This window comes from Xiphophorus maculatus, chromosome 12 (genome assembly GCF_002775205.1).
Source record: "Xiphophorus maculatus strain JP 163 A chromosome 12, X_maculatus-5.0-male, whole genome shotgun sequence".
NCBI classification, from domain to species: Eukaryota; Metazoa; Chordata; class Actinopteri; order Cyprinodontiformes; family Poeciliidae; genus Xiphophorus; species Xiphophorus maculatus.
Genome location: NC_036454.1, coordinates 21,176,540 through 21,200,043, shown reverse-complemented (window position 1 = coordinate 21,200,043; position 23,504 = coordinate 21,176,540). Strand labels below are relative to the sequence as shown.

Genomic DNA, 23,504 nt, shown 5'->3' with positions numbered 1-23,504 from the left:
GCCCACCTGTTCCTTTTTCTCTTCTGCTGTGCCTTCTGTTGTTTCTCTTACATGGTCAACATTACAGAGCTTTTCTTTACCATTTTAGTTTTTACATTGTCTCTTTTACTATTACTGATTTAAGTAAATATTGATTGCAGTTTACATCTATTTGTATGTTGAATCTTTAGGAAACTGTAGTTGTCCTCTGTCCTTTTGTCATAATAATAATATACTCAAGAGTAAACGTTATGATATATGTTTTGATGTATTTGTTTCCTACAGTGCTGTTGTAACTGGGTATCGAGTCCCGAGCCACTGGACACACAGCTTGAGCCCATGTTGCCAGACTGCCCTAGAGTTTCTGCAGGTAATAATCTGGTATTCTGTATCTACACACTCTTCAACAATCACGTCTTTCAAAGCCTGAACTCTGCAATATTGTTGGCGTTATTGGATCAAGTAAAGAACTTAATACTTTAAAGTTTGAATATTGTCAAACGGTGAAGTTTTTCCATTAATTGTTGATATGGATATAATTAATTTTAAATAATGAAAAATAATGTAAAGTTTAGAAATAGAGTAAGCGTAAGCACTGCTTGTGTGTTTGCTATTAATCCTCAACACAGCTGTCTGGGTTTTATTTTGATGAATACAAGAAAGGTTATTGAACTTAAATCTTCAAGTGGTATGAATAGACTTGAGTTTAACTGTGCCTATTGTAATAGTAATATTTTTTTATTTGCACGTGTGTTTGTGTGTTAAGTAAATCAATCTGCATACCGCCAACTTAGCACTGATTGAAAGCAATCATTGTCAATCAGACTCAAGCATTCTAAGCTTTCATGCTATTTTAAAACATGAATACACAAAGATTTTCTTACATAAACTTTCAGTGCAAGTTCAGTTCTATTTCCGACTTCTTTGTCTTGTCTTTTTCATCATCCACTCTGCCTCCTATATTCATTAATCCTCTCCTGCAGTGTTTGGCCTTCTGTCCCTGTGCCCTCACTGCAGTTCACTGGCCTTGATGATGTCATGTCCATCATGAGAATGTGTCCTTAATGTAGGATTAGGGAGGAAAGCTGTAATCCTCAACATGACTGTTGATAAGAGATGATGATTGTGATGTTGTTTGAAGAGTGACGCACATTTAGATATGCACACACTGAGAAACAAAGAGAAGACTCAGACTTTAAAAAAGAAAACAGTATATATGTTATGTATTTCAAGGCACTTTTAAAATAATGTTTTGAGTCACCACTTGTTAAATATGTACCTACCCACAGATACCTGGGAAACTTGGAATATCTTGCCTCACATTTTGTCACATAATAACCATAAAATTCAATGGATTTGTGTGGATTTCAGATAATGGACCAACACAAACAATTCCATGTTTGGAAAGTGGACAGAAAGCTGTTCATAGTGAAAAAAATAGAAATCTGAAAGTGCCTAGTTAATTTCCATCCAGCCACTTTTGGTCTGTATGTGGTTGTCCACTTAAACCGACAAGCCTATAATAAAATAGTTTAGATCACACCATAATGATATGTTCAAATGACCGAGTCACTGTCCAGAACAGCATCCCCTTGAGAATCTGTGTGATTAGACTTGAAAAGTGCTGTTCACAAACATTCTCCATCCAATCTGGCTGGGCTTGAGCTTTTCTCAAAGGTAGAATGGGTAACAATTTCTGTCTTTGATTGTAAAATGTGACCCATACGAAAAGACTGCAACTGTAGAAGAGTGAGACACATTTTTCAGAACTTAATATGTAAAAACTTCTTAAAACTCAGACCTCTTTGTATCATGTAAACCCTCAATAAAATGCATTGAAATGTATGGGTGTAACCAAGCAAAATGTGAAAAGGTCTAAAGGGTATGAATACTTTTGCAGGGGACTGTGCATTCCTCTCTCACCTCTCATTTCCATTGCCGCTTCGGAGGTTCATACCTTGTGATTTTATTCCCTTCAAAGCTGCTCACTGACATCATAGTGAATGTATAGGTCAGCTTACACATGCCCCATATGTCTGCGAGTACATCTCTTAACATTGCTATCTCATCTCTTTAACTGAAAATGGCTTGTTCCACATGAAGCAGTGTGGGTGGTTGGCCTGAACATCTACCAGTGAATCAGCTCCTTGAAATGTCACCTAGCTTTCAGAACAAAATCACTGCTTTATTTCATGTCCAAATGTCATTTTCTTTTACTCTCCTGACTTCGGCCTCTTCTCAGCGACTGCTGTCAGTCAAATGACAGCTGCGGTACAGCCAAAGTACCGAGGTCACCAATTTTAAAACTTTTGCCGTGCCTAACATTGTCCAAACACAGAGCTGTTTGACACATTATCGTTTTGGTATGTGTGCACTATTGACTTGTGCTATGTTGACTCCTGCTACTTTAACTGGGCTGAAAAGATCTGGGTCTCTAGCCTGCTAAGAGAGCTGCCAACTCAGCTTGTCTCTGGTCTTTTGGTGGCAGCTTCTGATGTCAAAGGTTGCCTCAGTCATCTTTGTGTCCTTGGCAGCCTGGCAGGTTCACAGGCAGCGACCATTGTGGTGAGAGTTACAGCAGAGCAACAGAGGTGACAAGGTTGAGAGAGGGTTGAGGGAAGGCTGTCAGGGCATCGTGGAGCAGAATTTCAGTCAAGCCAAATGCCACCATGGCTGCTGTTGTCTCGGTTGCCATGGTGTTTGCCTGTGTGTATGTGTAAGTGCTGGTAATTGGGGCTAAAGATAAAGCCTCTCAGTAACAGAAAATAAACCAGTGAATCCTTGCTGTCATGCCCAACATGCATGCACACATATCCAGGGTTCACATCACAATGTGAACTACTGCTCTTGTGTGTAGCCAGGCAGAGCTGGGCCTGAGGCAAGTCTGGGGCTGGTGTGGAGAATGGCATATGTTCAGTCAGACCCACGCTAAAATGTCTGTGGGCTAGCAAAGTATTCAACTTCTATTGGTCATGCAGCATCATGGAAAAATGGGATAAAGGATCAGCCCTCCTTTTGCTTTATTTGCAGTGTGGGCATTATTTTTTTCTATTCTTATTCTTCTCTTCCTCAAACTTTTTGGGTCTATCTGCCTCTCATATTTCGCAGTCAGAAATCTGGCTTCTTGTGACTGGCTTGTATTTCTTTCAAGGAACTTAGAAAATCTGACTTTCAAGTATGAAGTTCAATTGCGTATTTAACCTGCACAATATTTAAACATAATGCAGTGTTTTTTCTATACCATTTCCAAGACATATTAATTTCTGTTTAAGTCTTGACTATGTCTTATGTGGTTTTATTTTATTTTCCTCTTTATTACATCAAGTAAAATAATTTTATCTTGTCAAGATCAGTGCTTTAGCATTTGGCACTGACCTGTCACACTAGTGGTATTTTATCAGTAAGCGGCATGTTGAGCTCAGGTTAAATATGACACGGTGGAATTAGGACATTGTTTTACCTGTTTTTCTTGAATGTGTCAGGAATATTAGGAGTGTGTGTACAACTGGAATAATGTTGGTTTACATCATCCCAGTGTGTGTTTATTTAGATAATGACAAAGAAGTTATACTGTATTTTTTTTTTTATTTTGGTTTCGGTTCAATTTATTTGCATCATACAAATCCCCAAATGTCATCTCAGTATACTTCATGCAAAAAGGTAAGCAAATCAAGGTAAGCTGGATTGACCAGCTAAATCTAGTTCAGTTCCAGAACAATCAGCTTAAAGTGCATTATTGTTCAAATAAAACAAATTATATTAAATACAGTTAAAAATGTTAGTAAAATGTGTTTGGTTGGAAGAAAGTAGTAAAGCAATATTTTTATATTACTAACGCTTTGGAATTTATTCATTTTTTTAGATAAATAATTACAGAATAAAGAAGGCATTGTGCTGTGTACAGCAGTGAGAATGTTTTGGGTTATGATCTTTTTTGGTGGGCTGCTTGATCACAGAGTCTGCTGTTTCAAAGGTGGGAAAACCCCTTTGCTAATAACACGCACATACAGAAACGCACACGCACACACACACGCACGCCAACACACCTACAAATCACTTCCTCTTAGGTGATTATTCATTGTCCAAGCTGATTATTAATTACAAAGGGAGAGCTCTCTGAATGTAAACACTGATTAATGACTAACAAAAGTAAGTTAATGTCTTACCTGTACTTTAATTACTGTCCCTGCTCTCCTACAAGCAATATCGCTTAAAACTGCAATTAACCATAATGGACTGCAGAAAGGGACTCCCTTCTGTTTTCACCTGTCACAACATAAGTTGATATGTCCCTTTGTTATTTTACATTGGTTTGCATTTCTGAATATTTTCTATAATGATAGTTAGGATTTTATTTAGACTTACTGATCTTGTTCAGAAAAATTAAAAGTGGTAGCTACAAAACTTATCCAATCTTTAGGAATTACAATCTCTTTTTTTCTGTGATGTACTGGGAGCTGATTTTACTCTTTTCTTTTCCTACAGCCAGTGTATCTGCAAATGTACTTAGCAATCTGCCACATCACAGCAGAGACCAAAGGGAGTGGCTTCTATTAAAGAAAAAATGTGTTGACACATGCGCTGCCATTCCATGGGCTCTATCCTGCTCTAGGTTCATTTAGACTGTGACACTCACCTCCCTGATCCACGCATTGCTGACCATGAAACACTCTAGCTGTCTGCACCTCATCACTACACACACACACACACACACGCACGTCCCCCCACACATCTGATGGGTGTTTAACGCTTTAAAAGGAAATCTAGGCTCACTCGGATGAATCTCATGTCCTCCCACCACTGTTTTTTCAGCTTGATGTGGTGGAAGTTGGCTGTCTCGGTAGAAGATCACTTGCAAATATGTGCATGTGTTGTCTGTGTTTTTGTATGTATTTCAATGTTTTCTCAGCTCAGCCAACTCATGTTCAGCTAATGTTGCAGGAAATACGTAGATAAACTCCGGCAAACTATTCTTTAACCTTCGACCTGGATTCACTGAGGCCGTCTCATGCTTTTGTCTGGGTCACATTAGTTGCAGACCAAATCATAATAATGTGGAGAGAGCTCACGTCAAGGATTCCAGACTTGGTGAAGCTAATAGAAATAGTTGTCTCTAATTTTGTGGGGTAATAAGGGTTTAGTTTATAATTACTTTTGATTAAAAAATGTATATGATCACAATATTAATATTTAGGTCTAAAGTGAAAATAACACAAATTAAAATCCCATTTCCGTATTACAACCAAAAAGGGAGCTTCTGAAAAAGTATAGTACTTTCTTAAAAAAGACAAACAAAAAAAACATTGGCTTTGCCCTTCCACTGCCTGCCTCTTAAATGTGACTGTTAATCATTAATTTTGCATCAATAAGCAGCTTCAAACTGTTAATCATTTTGCATTTTATCAGATTTTGCTATATTATTTTTTATGGTGGTTGAGCTATCTTAATTATAACTAGAGATGTGTCTGGGAAACAGTGTGTTTTTTATTTCACCCCTGCACCATGTAAACCTTTTTTACAGAACATTGTGTTTCCAAATGTGAGTCAAACTCAAACCAGCATTGCAGGCAAAAAAATAGCATAAAAAAGCATAAAGCATTCCAAAACTTTTGATCAGTACATGAAAGTTCAGCAACGTTCAGTGAAACACTTGTACAATTTTCCAAAGTGTATTGGGCTTTTTTAATCCAATTACCATCTTAGTGCCAGATATGCCCTTGAGGTCTATTTTGTTTTCACTCTTTATTAAGTCCTCCAATTTTGCCACCTTTTTACATTTTGTCATATAACTACAAACATGTAGCTATTTTATTGAAATTTCTGACCAACACAAAGTATCATGCAGTTGTGAAGCAGACAGAAAAGGTTCAGTTGTTGTTTTTATTTTCTTCCAAATCAAAATCAGAAAACCTTGGCAAGCCTGTTATACTTTGATATCCCTCAATAAAATCTGGTTCCAAAAATCTTTTATTTTTTTTTTTTAACCCCTCCAGGGGGTATTTTTGTGGGCTCTAGAGTCCCTTTTCATGAAGTAGGGTGACAGGAAAGGGGGAAAGAGAGGGGGGAAGACATGCAGTAAATGTTGCCGGGTCCGGGAATCGAACCCACGACAGCCGCGTCGAGGACTTAGGGCCTCCAAATGTGGGCCGCGCTAACCCCTACGCCACCACGGCACACCCCCGGTTCCAAAAATTTTATTCATGTGTCATTTAGTTTGTCCGACTTTAATATTAGCTTAAAAATAGTTTTTTGCAGGGCTCAGAGGTTTGTTAAAGAAACAGCATTATGAAGACCAAGGAACATAGCAGACATCTCAGGGTGGTGGTGAAGTTTAAAGAAGGGTTAGAATATAAACAGTTATGTTACGGCAAAAACCTACCAAGACTTGTCTGTCTCCATAGCAGACAGGGCTAGCAAAAAGAGCATTTATCAGAGTTGCCAGGAGGCTCTCAGTAATTCTGGAGGAGTTGCTTTATTAGAAGCAATGCCAAGAAAAAAAGTCATTGTTGAAACAAGACTACAAGAACGCCCTTTTGCTGTTTACCACAAGCCAAATAGAGGACATAGCAAACATGTTTAAGAAGGTGCTCTGGTCAGATGAGACCACATTTTAACTTTTTAACCACTGTGGAAAAAACTAAATATACCAGAAGGCTAAAACTTCACATTTCTCTGCTGAACCCCCCCTCCTCCTCCCCCCATAGCATCTGTGCTTGTAGCATCATGTGGTGGATATAATGTTCTGCAGCAGAGGCATGGAAGCTCATCAGAGTGGATAGAAAGAACAATACACTTAGATGTAAGTCAAAAATCTAAGAAAAAACATTTGGAGGCTGTAAAAGATGCAACGGTGGCAGTCTACCGTCCAAAGGACAATAACCCATAACATATAAGCAGAGCTACTTTGCTAATTAAAATCAGAGCATATTTATTTGAGTGACCCAGTCAAAGTCCATAACTAAAGTCAAGTGAAAGTTCGAGAAAGAACTTTCATTTGGCAGTGGTGCAGGGGTAACACACGCAATCCATGTACAGAGGTCTCAGTCCTCAACGCGGCTATCATGGTTGAAGTGTTGACCTTTGCCGCATGTATTCCCCCTCTCTCACAACCTGCTTTACTGTCCATTCACTACCTAATAAAGAAAAGCAGAAAAAATCCTTTAAAACAAAATAATAATTTGAGTGAACACTATAACTGAACTTGAAGTGAAAGAGATGTATTTCAAGAAGACTGGAACCCCGGTCGACAATTCTCCAAATAGACTTAGTTGTACCCAAATTGATATATTTTCCATGCACTGTAGCTTTTCTGTCATTCTGTATGTTCAGCCTGTTTCTATTAAAGTGTGACTTTAAGATAACCTACCAATCAGTGGTCATCTATACTGTAAACTTTGAAAGAGTTTCACATATAGCTTCAATTTACTGCTTGGCATGAAAATGTTTAAAACCTTCTTGCATGGTCAAGTCTATATCCTCCATCAGTAATCTGGGTCAGATGGGGGCGCTCCTATGCAAGGTACAGCAGAGCTGGCCACCTGCTGCTTTGCAATCCTCAAGCCTCTTAACTTCTGCATGTAGTGTCCATCTTTAGTCGCTCGGAGGGCATCCCCAGATTAGTGCTCCATGGACATGGATCGCATTTGCCCATATGGCCTCTTCTCATTGAGTCGATACATGCTCTAATCTGCCCTCTGAGCTTGACATGCAACGACTACTGAGAAAAGTAACATGCACATCATGTATGTACAACCTCACAGAAGTAGTAATCAAGGGCGTCGATGGCAACCTGAAAGCTTACTAGCATGTTTTTAATCCCATTTGTTGTGGAATTGTGGATAGTTTTAGGGTGTTGACATAGTGCCAAAGTAATAGCCCTGAATAATATGCATGCTTTTTGTGGGTGTGAACTGTTTTTAAATGCACTCCCTGGTGTGCAATTAATCCAATAATCCCAGAGAAACACCGTGAGTGCTAGAACATAAACTACTATTATGAGTTTAGCTGCTGTCTTTATCCCATATCTTTCCTATGTCTTTATCCGCTCATTAAGAAATCACATCTTGTCTTTCCCAATTGTCACTGGCATGCAAGAGTCTCTTTGCTAGTAATCTTTACTGCCACAAAGACTGTTGGCAAGATAATAATCTTAAAAAAATTAGGTGATGGTGGTTGGTTTTGTCTGCCATTTCTTCTTCTTTAAAACAAACACTTGTCAACTGAATTGCAGGATAGCACAATATGACTGGAATGTATAGGCCTATTCAAAGTACTTGGGCTGAAAATGTGAAGCAGAAAGTAGTATGTTAAGGGATAGTAAAGGTTTTTGTTGAAATGTTCTACTAAGAGGTTTTGGGCTCTATTTTAAATTCATTGGAATTTAAAATCACTACGATGGCAGGAGATGCTGCTGCTCCCTTTGCCTCCCCTTCCCACTTTTCTGTATCTAGAAGTCAGGTGTAGAAGCAGCTGGAAGACTGAATCAGAACAAGACTGCAGGTCAGGGCTCTAGTGTCTGCCCCACAGTCCTGAAGGCCTGTGCAGAACAGCTCTGTGGGATTCTGAAGCACCTCTTCAACCTTAGCTTGACCCTAGAGAATATTACGTTGTTGTGGAAGATGTCTTGCCTGCTTCTGGTACCAAAGAAAACTCACCCATCAGTCATTAATGACTATAGCGCTGTTTTCCCTGACAACCCACATCAGGAAGGTGCTGAAGAGATTACTCTCCAGTAGCGACTTACTCGGTAAAGAAGGCTGGTTCTGTTTTCGGGTCAACTGTGAAACCACTGGAGACGATGATGCAAAGAAGTATTCTTCATAAAATCAAGAAAATTATGGACAACCCTGCTATCCTCTTCATGAGCCTAGGGAAACAGAGTATCTTCAGTGAGTGGCTTCTTCAAATTTGCTGTAATACAGACTGCTGCAAGAGATTGTTCCTGCCAACAGCCATCACTATCTACAATAGTAACTCTTTGAAGAATTTCAATTTATTATCTACCGTAACATTTAATTACCCTTTGGGATTAATAAAATATTTTCAAATTTGAATATTGAATGCTCAGATAAGGCTAAACATTTAGTCAAATTTATACAGTCTACAGGTAAATATCATTGATCACATTATTACATATTTTTTTATCCCCTGTATTATTGTATTATACCCTAACCCTACCCTTTGATAGCGATTATAAAAAATAAGAAAAGTCTACTTTGAACATTACTAATACAAAAGCAAAGCATTGTTTTTGGTGCTTAGAAATATAACCTATTTATGCTTGAATATTGCTTAGAAATGTAGAATCACCCACTAAACTAATGTAACTAGGTGAGAAATATGAAAGCAGAAGAAGAAAATATTTTATTTTGAAAATGAAAAGCAATACAAAGGTGTAATAATGACTTGTTTGTGGCCTAGGAAGCAGAAAGTGCTTAGACGGTTTCTTTGCTTATTGTGCCAGGAACTAATGAGATAGGCTGTGCTGATCCCTCACTGATGCAATGACTCCTAATCCTCAACACTGTTTTCCTGCTCCGGTTGTTTATCTACCAATATCCTGTGACCGTCCATGGCATGTCACTGCTTTGTGTAGCCCCAAGTGACCCCCAACCTCTGTGTCAGCAAAGTTTTCAGCTTTGAAATCGATCTGGTATCTGAGCCAATGTAATGTAATAAAAAGTTCAGCTTTTTCTTTCTTTTTGCTCAGTGTATAACTAAGCTGTTTGTTATCGCTATGAAGCATGTGGACTATGTCTCTCTGTCTCTCTGTTGAAATTTCAGTGAACTGTATTTTGGAAATAGTTTAGAAAATTAATTGCCTTTATAAAAGCTTCTTACCTCATATCTTTTTATCAATCAATCAAATCAAATTTTATTTGTATAGCACATTTCAGCAGCAAGGCATTTCAAAGTGCTATACATCATATCATATTTACAGACTTTCTACACCCTATTGGTACTGAAAAAAGTATTTTTCACTCAGTAACATTGTCTGCACTGGAGACGGTTATTGTTATTGTAACTTAGTAGATCAAGGATCACAAAAACACCAGATTTGTTTTCAGAACACTGAGACACCAGTCAGGGTTGATGCAGTGACTAGTCAATTACTTTGTAGATCTTTAGGGATTTCTTATGTCATGTTATGTTTAAAGTTGTGGTCTTGTTGTGGAACTACTAGTGCATACATTTCAACCAGACAGAAAATCCTGTACACTTGTAAGTGTATCTTCCTACTACAAGGAATGCTGTGTGTACCACCATGTTATCAGAATGACTTAGAGACACACTAGTTATCACTTGTGTGAGCCTCTAAGGGCTAAGCTATAGAGTGGATGGAAAAACGCCACTCCTGTCTTCTCTTTGTCTCTCCTCCAGCATGTCCACCTTCTGCAGGATACATCTCTTATCTAATCAACAAAGAAAGGCAACTGGCCCAAAAATACACAAAGAATGCATTTATATCTGCAGATCCACACACACAATCAGAGATAGCACTGAACATCTAGACACATTTAGTGATACAACCCCAACGATACACACACCACTCATACCAATCCTTATATTGATCTGGGTCAAATCTGGATGTCAAGATATGATTAGCTGCCATCATAAAATGCAGGAGCACCCCAGGGGGCAGACATCAAGTCAAACATGCAAATCAGGAGGTCACCACCAGGTTGTGCAAATAGACCTTGATGTAGAGAGAAATTGAATTAGGAGAAACCTCTGTGCCTATAATTATGTCCAAATAACTGAATCACTGTGGTCCTCCTTTCAAATATCTTTGCCACTAAAGTCAGCAAGAAGAGCTGTGGGATCAAAGTTTAATGCACAGATTCTGAATCCATCCCTTGGCACTATTTTAATCTCCTTTTTTTTCCTTGTTAAATGCTTCGTCATTTCAGAGTGCATCCCAGCTTGATACTTAGATGTCACCAGTGGGACACCACTTTACCCCAGAGACCCAAATATTACAATCTCAAACAAATAAAATACATTCACCTGGCTGGCACATTGTGCCTGAAACACTGCAAGAGCATTAGAGGAGATTGGCACCAGCCAGTGTGGCACATTCTTGGAAAGTTGGCTGGATGTGAATTGCATTTGGCATCAGGAGGCTATCAGGTAATAATTAGTATAGCTAACATCCCAGATGAATGAGTCAACTCTAGGTCAGCGTAAAAATCTTCAAGGGTTTTAGTAGGTAAAGGTTGGAGGCCAAGTCATGCTCCTTTCACTCCCTGAGTATAAGCTCATGCCTTGCCTGCTCAGATTTGCCGAAATCTGACTTGACCTTTAGCCTTGAGGTGTTGCAGCCGGTCACATGTCAGCCTGGCTCCTGTGGACCTTGTTGAATGTGTTCCTATTGGATTGTCTGAGGAGTTCCTACTCAACAGCCGAACAGCTCAAGTGATTTAGCTTTACACACGACAAGGCTTTTGACATAGATGTTACCGTACAGCTTAAACCCATGCTTGGCATTCCAGCCCTTCCCTGGCCCCAGGATCACCCATTCTCTGTCGCACTGGCAGGTCCTTGAAGCTGCCAGAAGAGAAATTAATAAAATGTATGTACAAATGCAAGAATTCTTTTTTTTCACTGTATAAATTTGAATGTAGTCTGGTGTAAAATTTATTTGATTAAATAGTTGTGGAGATCTGTGTGGATTTGTACATGATTTCTGTAAAATGGTCTCTAGTCTTTCAATTCAATCATAATATATTTTAATGCATTCTATATTGTGCAAAAACAATATTGCATAGCTGTTTGAAGTAAGTGTCACACTGACTTATAATGTCTTCAGTGCCTTGCAAAAGACTTCAAACGCTTTGAAATGTTTAATATTTTGTCACATTGCAACCACAATGGCATGCTCAACACAGTCCAGAGTCTTTCTATCTGTTCTTGTTGAAATTATCTAACATAGCTACCAGATCAATGGCATTTCTGACTATCTTCAAGAAAATCTTGAAGAAACAGCTCATTGAAGAGCATTTCCTGCCCTAGCAGGTACCCTGTACATACTGCACTGTGTACATTTCCCTCCGCACTGTCACTCTGTCACCTCCAAAAGAACTAGACTAGTGGTCTAGACCTTAGAAGGTCTTCCTTCTAAGTAGCTTTTTGTTAGCGTTATGATCTTAATTTCATTTTTATATCAACATTTCTAAGTCACTTTTGATGAAAGCATCTGCCTAATCCACAAACATTAAACATAAATGTAGCAGAACATGGTCAAGTGGTGGCACATATATTATAATTACATATCCAACATGTGGTCTTTATTTACTCTGATTTATGATTACCAAATGACACAAAGCAGTCCAGGTAGTGATAGCTAAAACTCATCATATAGCATGCTGGTCATGTCGCACCGTTTGAACCTTTACACAGAAAAGGCTAGAGGCATTTCAATTCCCCCTTTAGATTCAGCAACACATACTACCGTATTTGAACAAAAAATCCTTTTGTACTTTAAACAAAAATATACAATTCTAAAAAAAATTCCAAAAATAGAGTACATGTATTTACAGTTTGAAAATAGAAAATTGTATGTGTGTATCACACGCTTTCCTCTCATAGCTTCTATCCTTGAGGAATTAAGATAAACAAAGATCTATTCCAGAGGGAGAGAAGGAGAAAAAAAATTGAACTACATGAACTTTGGTGCATTTCATTTATTCGGTGTGCTATTTGTGGTGCTTTTCATCTCTTGAATCCTGACCTCGTTTCTCTATCTTGTTTTTGGAAAACATGAGCTAAGCTGATGTGCACAAGCCATTAGATCATTGCACTGTATGTCTGACCTGTGACCAGTTAATCCGCTGCCCTGCCCCGCCCCTGGTAAACCCCTCACCCCCACCCTCTCCACATCTGCCTGCTTCATGCCATAACCCCAGCCACATCTCTTCATGGAATTGATATTATGGGGTTTGGATGATCCACTGTATCTTCATCCATACTGTAATCCTATTTGCTCTGTCATGTGTTCGGACTCACAAATTGGTGTGTGTGGAATCACATCCAGCTCATTTACAGATGTTTCAAGCTTAGCAGTGCCATTGTCTTCCACATGTACCAGAGATTGTTCTTCCGCACAAACACACTTACCATAACTCTTCAGTCACACATTCAGGTTTTCGGTTATAAATAATTCTAACAATATGAGTACGACGACTCCGGAGGATTCAAATTTCAACGCTCTGTCCTTTAATCCCCTCCTTTATTCTGCCATTTGCTGCAATAAAAATGTTAAGCTGAGGGATTAAATAAGTGCAGAATGGAATAAGAGGATGTGATGTGGCAGACTTTGGGTGCAGGTGGGAGGCAGAGACTTCCCGCTCATTACTGAGACACGGGGCTAAAGGAGAGGCAGAAAGCGCTGCGGGGTGAGAGGTCCTTGGCAGCAGTCTACCAGTTGGCGTCTCGGTGTCCACATTTAGTTCCAGCCGAGTGCCCACAGTTTTTCTGACGGTGCTGACTTGACACTGACCTCTGGAGCGAGGACCACTGTTGCCTGGATCCACCGCCCCTTTTGATTCACAGTCCTCCTTGTGTTCTAACCCCTCCTACTCTATATATGACAGAAATGGCTCCACAACAAACCAAATAGGAATGCTTAGAAGTTGATTTGTCCTACCAGTGTGAAAGGTTTGTGATCAAACCAGAGCAGCTTTAACAAAAAAAAACTTAAAGTGAAAATTCATAAATATTTTCTCTTTACATTCTTAACTTTTTATGCATGTAGAGTTTATGAAGTTAATTGGATTTTTCATGAACTTTTCCATGTCAGCTTGATTTTTATGTACTAAATTGGTGGCATGGTGCAATCTGTGGTGTGCTTTTGTACACATTAGGTTAGATTTAAATAATTCCACAATGTGGTAAAACCAGGTAGTTTAATATATGTACATTCATTCTCACTATGACTAAAAGTTCAATAAAAACACTTTGAGAGAAAACACAATGATTGTTACTAAATAAGTAATGAAATATTCAAAACCGGAGTGCAAGAAGTCTGACTCCTTCAAATTTATTTTATTGTATCACACTTTAGACGATGCTCTTATAACACCAACAATTTAAGGCAGAAATATAATATTATATAAATTCTTAGCTTTAGAGGTTTTTATGTCTTGATTGCTCCCCTTTACTCCTGCACCTCACAGTACTCCTCACTAGACTGCTCTCCCTGCTAATGAAAGCAAACATATTATTTGGGATCCCATTGCATCAGTCTAACTTTCTGTTTTTTGATAAAAAGAAAATTCACTAGTGATTCTTAAAGATATTGTTTGTTTTAGGGGCTTTTTTATTGGAAACCTCCTTCTGCTGCAGTTTCCATGTCTGAAGTACCCTTAACACTGATTCAGAGAATGTTAGTGTTGGAACCATCATACTATCAAGTATTGTGGAGTCATGTGAGTGAATTGGCTTGCAGAAACAATCCAGAGAATATCTTACTCTGCCTGACAGTTGTCTCTTGGTGCTTCTAGCTAATTCAATCTCAATTTCAGGTTTCTTTTAGATTTTGTTATTCTACTCTGCAGATATTAAAAAAGTTCATTCAATAACTAAGCTTCATAGAAAAACTGAATTTATCTATTTGACATTGATTCACAAAATGCTTTATGTGGAAATATGTCTCACGTTGAAAGTTCTCAACCTTTCTATTAGCTTTATGCTTTTTAAAACCAGTATTTTATAAATTCAAGCAGTTTGAGAAATAAAACTTTAATCACGAACTGTTAAAGATTATCTTGGAACTTGCACCCCCTTTGTACATCAAATTTTATTTCAATCTTGTATATTAACTTATTAATTTTTAAAATGTTCTTGTAAAATGTGATATTCACCTTCTATATTATGAAGTGTGTGAAATGTAAATATTTGCTTTCTTATTAATGTGTAGTACAGTTCAAAAATATTCTCAATTTTAAATAAAACAGAAACAAATGTGAATAGCTTCATTTTTTTTTTAACTTTTAACACCTGATTTTCAAGGTAATTATATGGCCTCTTGATCTGTGGTCAAATAAATTCAGCTTTATTTTCATTAATAGTTTCTACTTTTGATACTTAAAGGTTAGTGCTTTTACACTGATACTAAATAAGGTGGGCACCACATGGTCTTGGAAAAAATCAATAGCTGTTTTATGGCTAAATGGTTTGAGACAATCAGATTTTGGAATGCCTTATGAATTACGATTGTATTGATCTCTTTTCAAAATGCTTGTATGATATCGAAAGGATAAAAAACACTGGCAGAGAGGGAATGGAGGAGGTAAAGGTGAGGTTGAAGGGGCTAGACATGTTAGCGGGGACTTTTTCAGGATGCAGATAGTGGGATCAAGATTGGATATTGATGAGATATGGAGCTGGGTGACTGAGCCACAGAAGCTTGAAATAAACTGTCGGAGGCACGTGGCAGTCATTATAGTGAAGCAGCCTGGCCCTGCGCAACCTTGAGCCCGTCGATAAGCTATTATAACCATGCAAATTGTGGCCAAATCAGAGGTCTGACATATCGGTATTATTTTCTTGTGCAGGGAGCAAGTTATATATCATCATTGGAATCTAGCAACAATGCCCATTATGCTTTCTGTTTGAAGATTCTATAGACTCATAAAAAGAAAAATATTATCAGGAAATAGTGACTTTATGTATTTTAGGGACTTTGAATACCATTTTAAAGGTCAAACATGGAATACCCTGTCATGTCTCTATATTGCTGAACATTCACTGTCTATTTTATTAGGTACATCTAAGTAGTACTGGGTTGGACTCCCTTTTTCATTCACTGCTCTTATTCTTTGTGTCATAGATTCAGTCAGGTTTTGGTTTATGTTGATGCGATAGTATCACACAGTTGCTGGTGATTAGTTCCATGATGTAATTCTTCCATTTCATCATTTTCTGAATGTGTTCGATGGGACTGAGATCTGGTGAAGGTGAGGGCTACAAGTAATGTACAGGGAATTTGTTGTCATAGGGATAGCTATAATGAGCAACAGTACTCAGGTTGATACAAAGGGACCAAAAGTGCAGCCAGATACTTTATCCCACAGAGCCACACAACCAGCAGCAGCCTGAAGCTGATACACTGATACAAGGTAAGATAAATTGATGCTTTTATGTTATATAAAAATTCTCTCTTGCCTTTTAAATGTTGCAGAAATGAAAACTTATCCAGTTTTTTCCAATTTGTTGTCTAATTTTGATTAACCTGGATGAATTGTAGCCTCTGGTGTGTTTATTTGTTGCCATGGCCTATCTTCTTCTTTGAATAGTAAGAGATAGTATTTTTATGTGTCGTAGTGGTAGCAAGTGGTTATCTGTAGTCCTTCTGTCATCTTGAATCAAGCTGCCCATTGGTTGTTTATGATAATGCCAGTAGATCAGCTGTGACTCAAATATTCAGACCAGCTTGTCCAACACTAATAAACATCTCAAATCACTCAAATCCTCTCTCTTGCTCAGTCTACCTCTGAATGCATTAAGTTGCAGCCACATGTGTTGGTTGAAAAACTATTTGTGTAAATAGTCTATTAAAAAGATATACCTAATAGTGGCACATGACTGTAGTTGACCCTAAACACATCACATTTCCCTCCAACCTTCCCCTCACTTTCTTGGCTCCTGCATTCTCTCTGTTGTTCTCCTGTATGAAGGCAGGCAGCCAGGTCATTTGCTCTCAGTGAAAGTCTAAAGCACCCAGCGAGCCATCATTTGGGTGATGTAATTTGAACTAAAAGGTGTGTAAACACTGCTGTGACCTTGGTTTTAGTTTTGTCAATAGGGCTGGGTTAGAGAACAGAGAAAGGATTGTGTGGGATTGAGGGCAACAAGTCCTGGCTATGATAGTTGGAAGTCTGTAGCTTACTGATTGTTGTTATAACCTCATCGGGATCTCTTTGTCTTGCATCAGCTACACTCCTTTAACCGGCTTTCTGTGCTCCTCACCTTGTCAAAGCTGTGTGCTCACTTCTCCCCCGCTTCTTTCTTTTTGATATTTGTTCACTTGCCTCCTCTTGAGCGCTTGTTATTGCTCTTCCCTCATTTTCCCTTTACCCTTGTTTTCCCTCTTCTCTGACCCTACTCCTTTTTTCTTTGATAGCAGTATCTCTGGCATTCTCTCGGCAGCTTGTCAAGTGTCCGCCCTCATCTTCTCTATCTTAGTGTTTTTTCTCTGTTCCTCCTGACATCTGTTTGGTGCTCACCGCTGTGAGTTCCAGAGGTCAACACAAGTAAACACACCCCAACAGCCAGGACGACAGTCAGCTATTGATCTGGTTTGGTTGGGAGAGGTGTTTGGCTTTCTACAGGATCTCAATTAGGGTTATGATCTCAGGGTCTAGACTGCATCTTCATTTGGTAGAGGTTAGGAAAACAGAGAAGCAGTCTAACCGACAGTATTGATCCAAAGTTGTATTTCTCTATGCTTGCGCAGGTAGAAGGGCTTAGTGTTTTGTCTGTGTTCATCTGGTATGTTTTAAGGCTAGTAATTGCAATTGTGCATATCACAGGGTGTTTACTCAATGCTTTGTATTGGTGGGTGTTAGTTGAGCGTATTGGGTGTGTAACTCACGCAACCTTTTATTCCTTTAAAATCTGTTTACCCATAATGCTTAAAATCATGCTGGGACAGTCAAGATTTTTATTAAGGACACTTCTTCTGGTAGGTTGTAAAGGCTATTTACTTATTGTTACACAATAATCAAATAGTCGTGGGATAAAACTAGGACAACATATTAAATATTCAACTCTTCTTAAAATGTCCACATATCAATGTCTAATCTATTTTTAATCTTTAGGGGTAACGTGATGTAATTATAGGTAACTATCAAAAGTAGTATTGTTTTATTCATTAACATAAGGTATCAACAATTGTAATTCTGATGGAAAGGTTGCGACACTTCAACCTCTAATAACCACTTTTACCTCTTTTAGTTGAAACAACTCCAGTGAGATGCTTCTTACAGCCTTTTACAAGTCTTGGGCATCCATCTTATTTTGCCACTCCCCCCAATCAGTGTTAGATGTTTGAGGGGTTTCTTGCCTTTAAATGCTTCTTCAAGTCACCCCACAGCTCCTCCATGAGATAGAGGTCTTTGCTTCAGTTCTTCCCAAGGCTTTCCATTTATTAATTCTCAGCCAGTCTTTACAGGTTTGGGTCATTCTCATGTTCCAGGGTTTATCTCTGCTTCAGTTTTTTTTTATATGTCTATGATTGTGAACTGGCCTGTTTCTGCTGCAGAGAAACATCCCTGACCCATTACACTTTCTGCTATGTGCTTCACACCATTAACTGTTTGCGTCCTTGTTCTTTAATGTTGTATTTGATGGAAAATATACCCTTTGTACCAAAGTACAAAGTTTACTTAATAATATGCACCTAAGAATATCCCACAGTTGTCATTATGAAGAATTAAGACAGCTCACCGTGGTGTTCACTTTTACTTCAACAGTGTGGAGAAAACTAAATTAAATGTCTGAGGTTTAATAGAGCAAGGCAAGTTTAGTTATATAGCACACAAAGTGCTTCAAATGATGAATACACAAAAGAGTACATTGCAGTCACATAAGAAGGAAAGAAACTTGGACTGCAGACTAAAGGTAGTGATGTTCCAAATAGTATTATAAGCAAACCTTATTCAAAATACTGAGTAGAAATGTACTATAGGCTTCTGATTATATGCCATTTTTCACCATTTTTAGTAGGACAAAATGTGGGGTGTCCTGATTTATTCCTCACTAGCATTTCTCTTTTCCACACATTTTGAAAATAAAGCTCGTTTTTTTATTTTTCACGACTAAATTTGGTGTCTCGGTGACCATTTAGAATGCAAGCTTATGTAGTTCTAATATTTAGGATTCACACCAAAGCCTTTAATCATTGGTCCACAGATGGGCAGTGATTAATCAGAGAGGTAGCTGTGAAGTAGTTTGCAATTAGACTCGTAATCTCCTAGGCATGCTAATTGAATCAGAAAATTAGTAACAGTGCCGTACTGAGCTGCAATAGGCTAGCAGAGCTTGCAGCAGGTGCTAGCCCACCCAGCTGTGGAACAACATATTTAAGCCACATTAGCAGCAGTAAAATATTTCTTAATTTGGAACATCTAGTTTCACCACCCACATTACCTTGAATAGCAAAACAGTAAGCCAAAGAGCTGAGTCAACAGCTGATTGCTACCCAATTAAACTATAGAATGAATAATAAATAGGGTTAGAATGTTTATAAATATATATAATTGTAATAATACATCACTGGAGATGAGTTACATAGGTCTTATCTTTGTAAGCAGTATTTTCTTTTAAGACAAACCTCATAAAACACAAAATGATTGAAAATTCTTGCTTACTTTTTCCGGTCTCCTTTAGGTTCTCTTCCCCTAGCATCTACTCCCCTCTGTTTGCCTCCACAACTTCTCTCTTCCAGTTCCTCTGGCTTCCCAATGGCTCTTTGGAGCTGTCATCTTCTTGACACAAGTTAAGGAAGTTGTGAGAAATTAAAAATTGATCATTTTTGAGCATAGGTTTGCAAACTCTTCTACTTGTTGGCTTTGAGGGGGAAGGCTGAAAGAGAAGTGCAAGTCAATAAAGAGAGATATTGAGGTAAAGAATTCCCACATGCAGACAGTGGTGTGCCTCAAAGCTCTGGCTTTTAAACTTGCTGTGTACCTTATTCACAGAAAGAGCAGTGGTTATGGTGGAGGAAAAGAAAGTTTGAGGAGAAGTGTTAGTCTGAGTTTGTAGACATCTTCTTATTTGCTTCTTTAACACCCAGTGGTCCTACACCAAGTTCTCCTCCTGTCTCTTTCAAGATTGATATCTTAATCAAACAGGCCTGTCTTTAAAAATTAAAAAAACATACAGTAATGCATGGCTGAACTTTAGTGTACTTGCATGTTGTATAATAAATGCACATTTGACATATAATATAATGTTATATAACATATAATGTTGTGCAGGTCCATATTTTGCCTTCCTTATCAAGTATAGTGCATACCAAGTCAGGGATATGGATACATCCAAAGTTTCCACATCCTGAGTCGTGTTTAAATCATACTCATAAGGATTATTACCTGGCCACTGTGTACACTGGCTGTATTGATTTGTGTGTTTCTGTCTGTGTTCATGTATTTGGTGTCTGTACCCAGCTTGAAATAAGAGGGGATGAAATGAGGTCGCAAGGTGATGAAAAGCTGTCTGCTATAAACCAATGTCAAGCATTGATTTTTCCTGTAATGAGTTCCCAGAATGTATAGAGGCCGTGAAATATACACATACATATTGTACATGGTTGTTTGTGAGAAGATGTCACGTGTTCTGACCAAAGTAATAAAATATGTGTGTAAAATTAGATGCTGTAACAATATATCTTAATTGTATCAAGCCTAACATATGAGCTAAATATTTGTTTATGTCAAGGGTCATTGAATATATCTTCTTGTAGATATATTTTCATTAAACATTCTCAAAATGTTTAAAGAAACATATTGAGTATTTGCAAGCTTAAGAAGTAGGGATGTCAAGATCAAGTTTTATCTGTTTTATTTTCTGATGATAGATTGAAGTATTTTTAGTAAATATCAGGTTTTTATATATCTGAATTTTTAGAACCCAGAGTTCTACTCTTAATATACAGTACAGACCAAAAGTTTGGACACACCTTTTTATTCAATGAGTTTCCTTTATTTTCATGACTATTGACATTGTAGATTCACACTGAAGGCATCAAAACTATGAATAACACATGTGGAAATATGCACTAAACAAAACAGTGTAAAACAACTGAAAATACCCCTTATATTCTAGTTTCTTCAAAGTAGCAACCTTTTGCTGTGATTACTGCTTTGCACACACTCTGCATTTTCTTGATGAGCTTCAAGAGGTAGTCACCTGAAATGGTTTTCACTTCATAGGTGTTGCCCTGTCAGGTTAATAAGTGGGATTTCTTGCCTTATAAATAGTCATGAAAATAAAGAAAACCCATTGAATTAGAAAGGTGTGTCCAAACTTTTGGTCTGTACTGTATATCATGAGTACAATGAAGTTACAAAAAAGTCAGTGCCATGTACAGTGCCTTCTCCTTGCAGTTTGTTTTTTCTTTTTTTTTTTTCTCGCTTGTTTGTTTTGGTTGTCAGAAAAGATTGCTAATTAAGGTCAAATATGAATTTCAGGTCCAGGCCATTCAAGTGGTTATTCCCCAAACCACCCATCTATCCACCTCCTAATCACCCCAACACCCCACTTTGTCCCTCCCTCTGTTGCTTCTCTGATCCCTTTTCACAGCAGAACCATCAGGAGCTTATACCAATCACCGTCTTGGCTGGGGGCCCAAATCAGTGCTTGGCTGACCTGAACTCTGCTGTGAACTTTCAGCCATTCACTTAGCGCCTTTTCCTTTCTAGTTAGCTAAACCTTTCCCCATGCCTTATCTCTGCCTATTTTAGTAGGCTATTGGGTGTTTTTTATCTGTGATGGTCTCAATGTAAAGTCCATACTCTTATGTTGAGTTTACAGAACACATGTAAACACACATGGGGTACTGTTTATCAGTGTAAAGAATACAGCTGATATTTTTTCTCACAAACTTTGCCAGCTAATTGGTAGATCAGCAAGATATTCAAATTCAAATGTTAATTTTTACACATGTTCAATAGCCTCTAGCCTATAAACTAACAATAAAGAGTAGTGCAATGATGGCTCACCCAGACAGCTCTGATAATGGGTTCTTAGAAAAGAAGGCATAATTAATTTTCTTAATTTATTTTTTTATTTTGATTGTGCAGTCAATAAATATCTTAAATGGCATTAATACATTTAGAGGCACATTATGAAAAATTCCAATTAAACTGCTGACTTGCAAATTATTTGGTGGTTAAATAGATGAATGAAATTGGTATTTCACTCATCAGTAAATTTCTCATCAGGGTTCAATGAACTTAAAAAGTAACTAAATCCTAAATCTGCTTTTTTGTTGGAGGTAAGATATATATATTGGGCCTTAAAGGTGCAGCAGGCAAGAAATATGTTTCTTTACATATTTGTTTATACTGTTGCCATCTTGTGACAGTATGGTATGACCCGGATAATCTGTGAAAAAAATGAAGCTCTTCCACCTCCTCCCGGTGCTGCTATTGATGTCTGCAAAAATGCTCTGCAGACTGGCCAAAAACAACCAATCAGATCAAGAAGGAGTCTCTTAGTGCTGTCAATCACCCTCGTTTACACATTGCTCAATGTTCTAATGGTAGAGAAACAACATACTGTTCCAGAAAAACTGTTTATCTGCCATCTTTGATGGACATGCTAACTAGCCTGAGTATTCATGGCAGGCTACAGGTGGTGAACCAGCTGTAGCACAGCAGAGAGAAAGGGGGTTCACAGCATGTACACAAGGCTGACTGACTTCAGGGTTTGGTGCAGGATGACTGAGTACAGTGCTTGCTGTACTCAAGCTACTGTACTTAAGTTTGTGCTGAGTGCAAACTCCCTTGTACTGAGTAAAAACTCGTTGTACTAAGTTTGTACTTGGGCCTGTACCAGTACAAGCCCTTGTACCAGCCCTGGGCTTGTATCGGTGCTAGGACCATTAGTTGTAATCAGATTGAGAACAGAGTTTCAAATTTCACTTTCTGTGAAGTTTGGCCAAAAGAACCATCGAAAGCTTCCCGTGTAGCTCTTTTAATTTTTGGCTGTTTACTCATTTCCCATCCTTCATGCAACCTTCTTACCTTGTACCCTTGTACTCATACGTTGTATGAATTACTGTAATGAGATTAGGCTTTTAAACAGCCAAGCATAGTCCATATAGTGGTAGGACACAAAAGTAGTCACATTGTTCTTGCCACAGTGTTCCTTCACAGTGCTATCCATAGAATACAGTTAAGCACAAAATAATCCATACCCATCTTTTAATTTTACTATTTCTTCTGATTACAATAAATCTTAATGTTCTAGATTGGCCCCTCCAGAGTCCTGACTTGAATATGATAGCGAAGCTGCATAGGGAGTAGAGCAATGGCAAAGAACCTTGGAGCTCAATAAATTGTTAAAATACCTGTGGACACATTCAAATAGCTGGTCAATATTTATAAGAATGTTTGTCTTGTGTAATGCTAACAAAGGTTTTTCCATTGCTTATTGAGAAGGGTATAAATAATCAGACATTTTGAAATATTTCAAAATATCTACTCCCATTTAAGTTGATATCTGTATCATTTCCATTCAGAAATTGAAGGTTTTGTTTAAGTGAAAAAAAATTTCATTCAAATCTACCAGGTGTATGAATAATGTTGTACTTACAAGAAGTATACTTCTAAGTTTTAGAAGTGGTTTAACAACAAGGTGAGTCTTCTGTTCTCTAATTTAAATGGGGCCAAAAACCTTATTTCCCAAGCATTGTTAACCCAACTGCTATCTTTCACTATTTGTTTGTAAGTTTAAATTGGATTGTTTTTATTAGCCTTAAGTTAATTATAGTGTAGGAGCAACAAGTTGCATTTATCTTA

General features: G+C 38.0%; 1 protein-coding gene across 1 annotated transcript in view; it reads left to right on the top strand.

The window, feature by feature from the left end:
• The window catches only part of fam172a (family with sequence similarity 172 member A), a 158,432-nt gene that overhangs the window by 115,171 nt on the left and 19,757 nt on the right, over nt 1–23,504 (top strand). Inside the window, exon 10 of the mRNA XM_005803520.2 lies at nt 265–349. Coding sequence (XP_005803577.1) covers nt 265–349 — 85 coding nt within the window. The remainder of the gene's footprint in view (nt 1–264; nt 350–23,504) is intronic.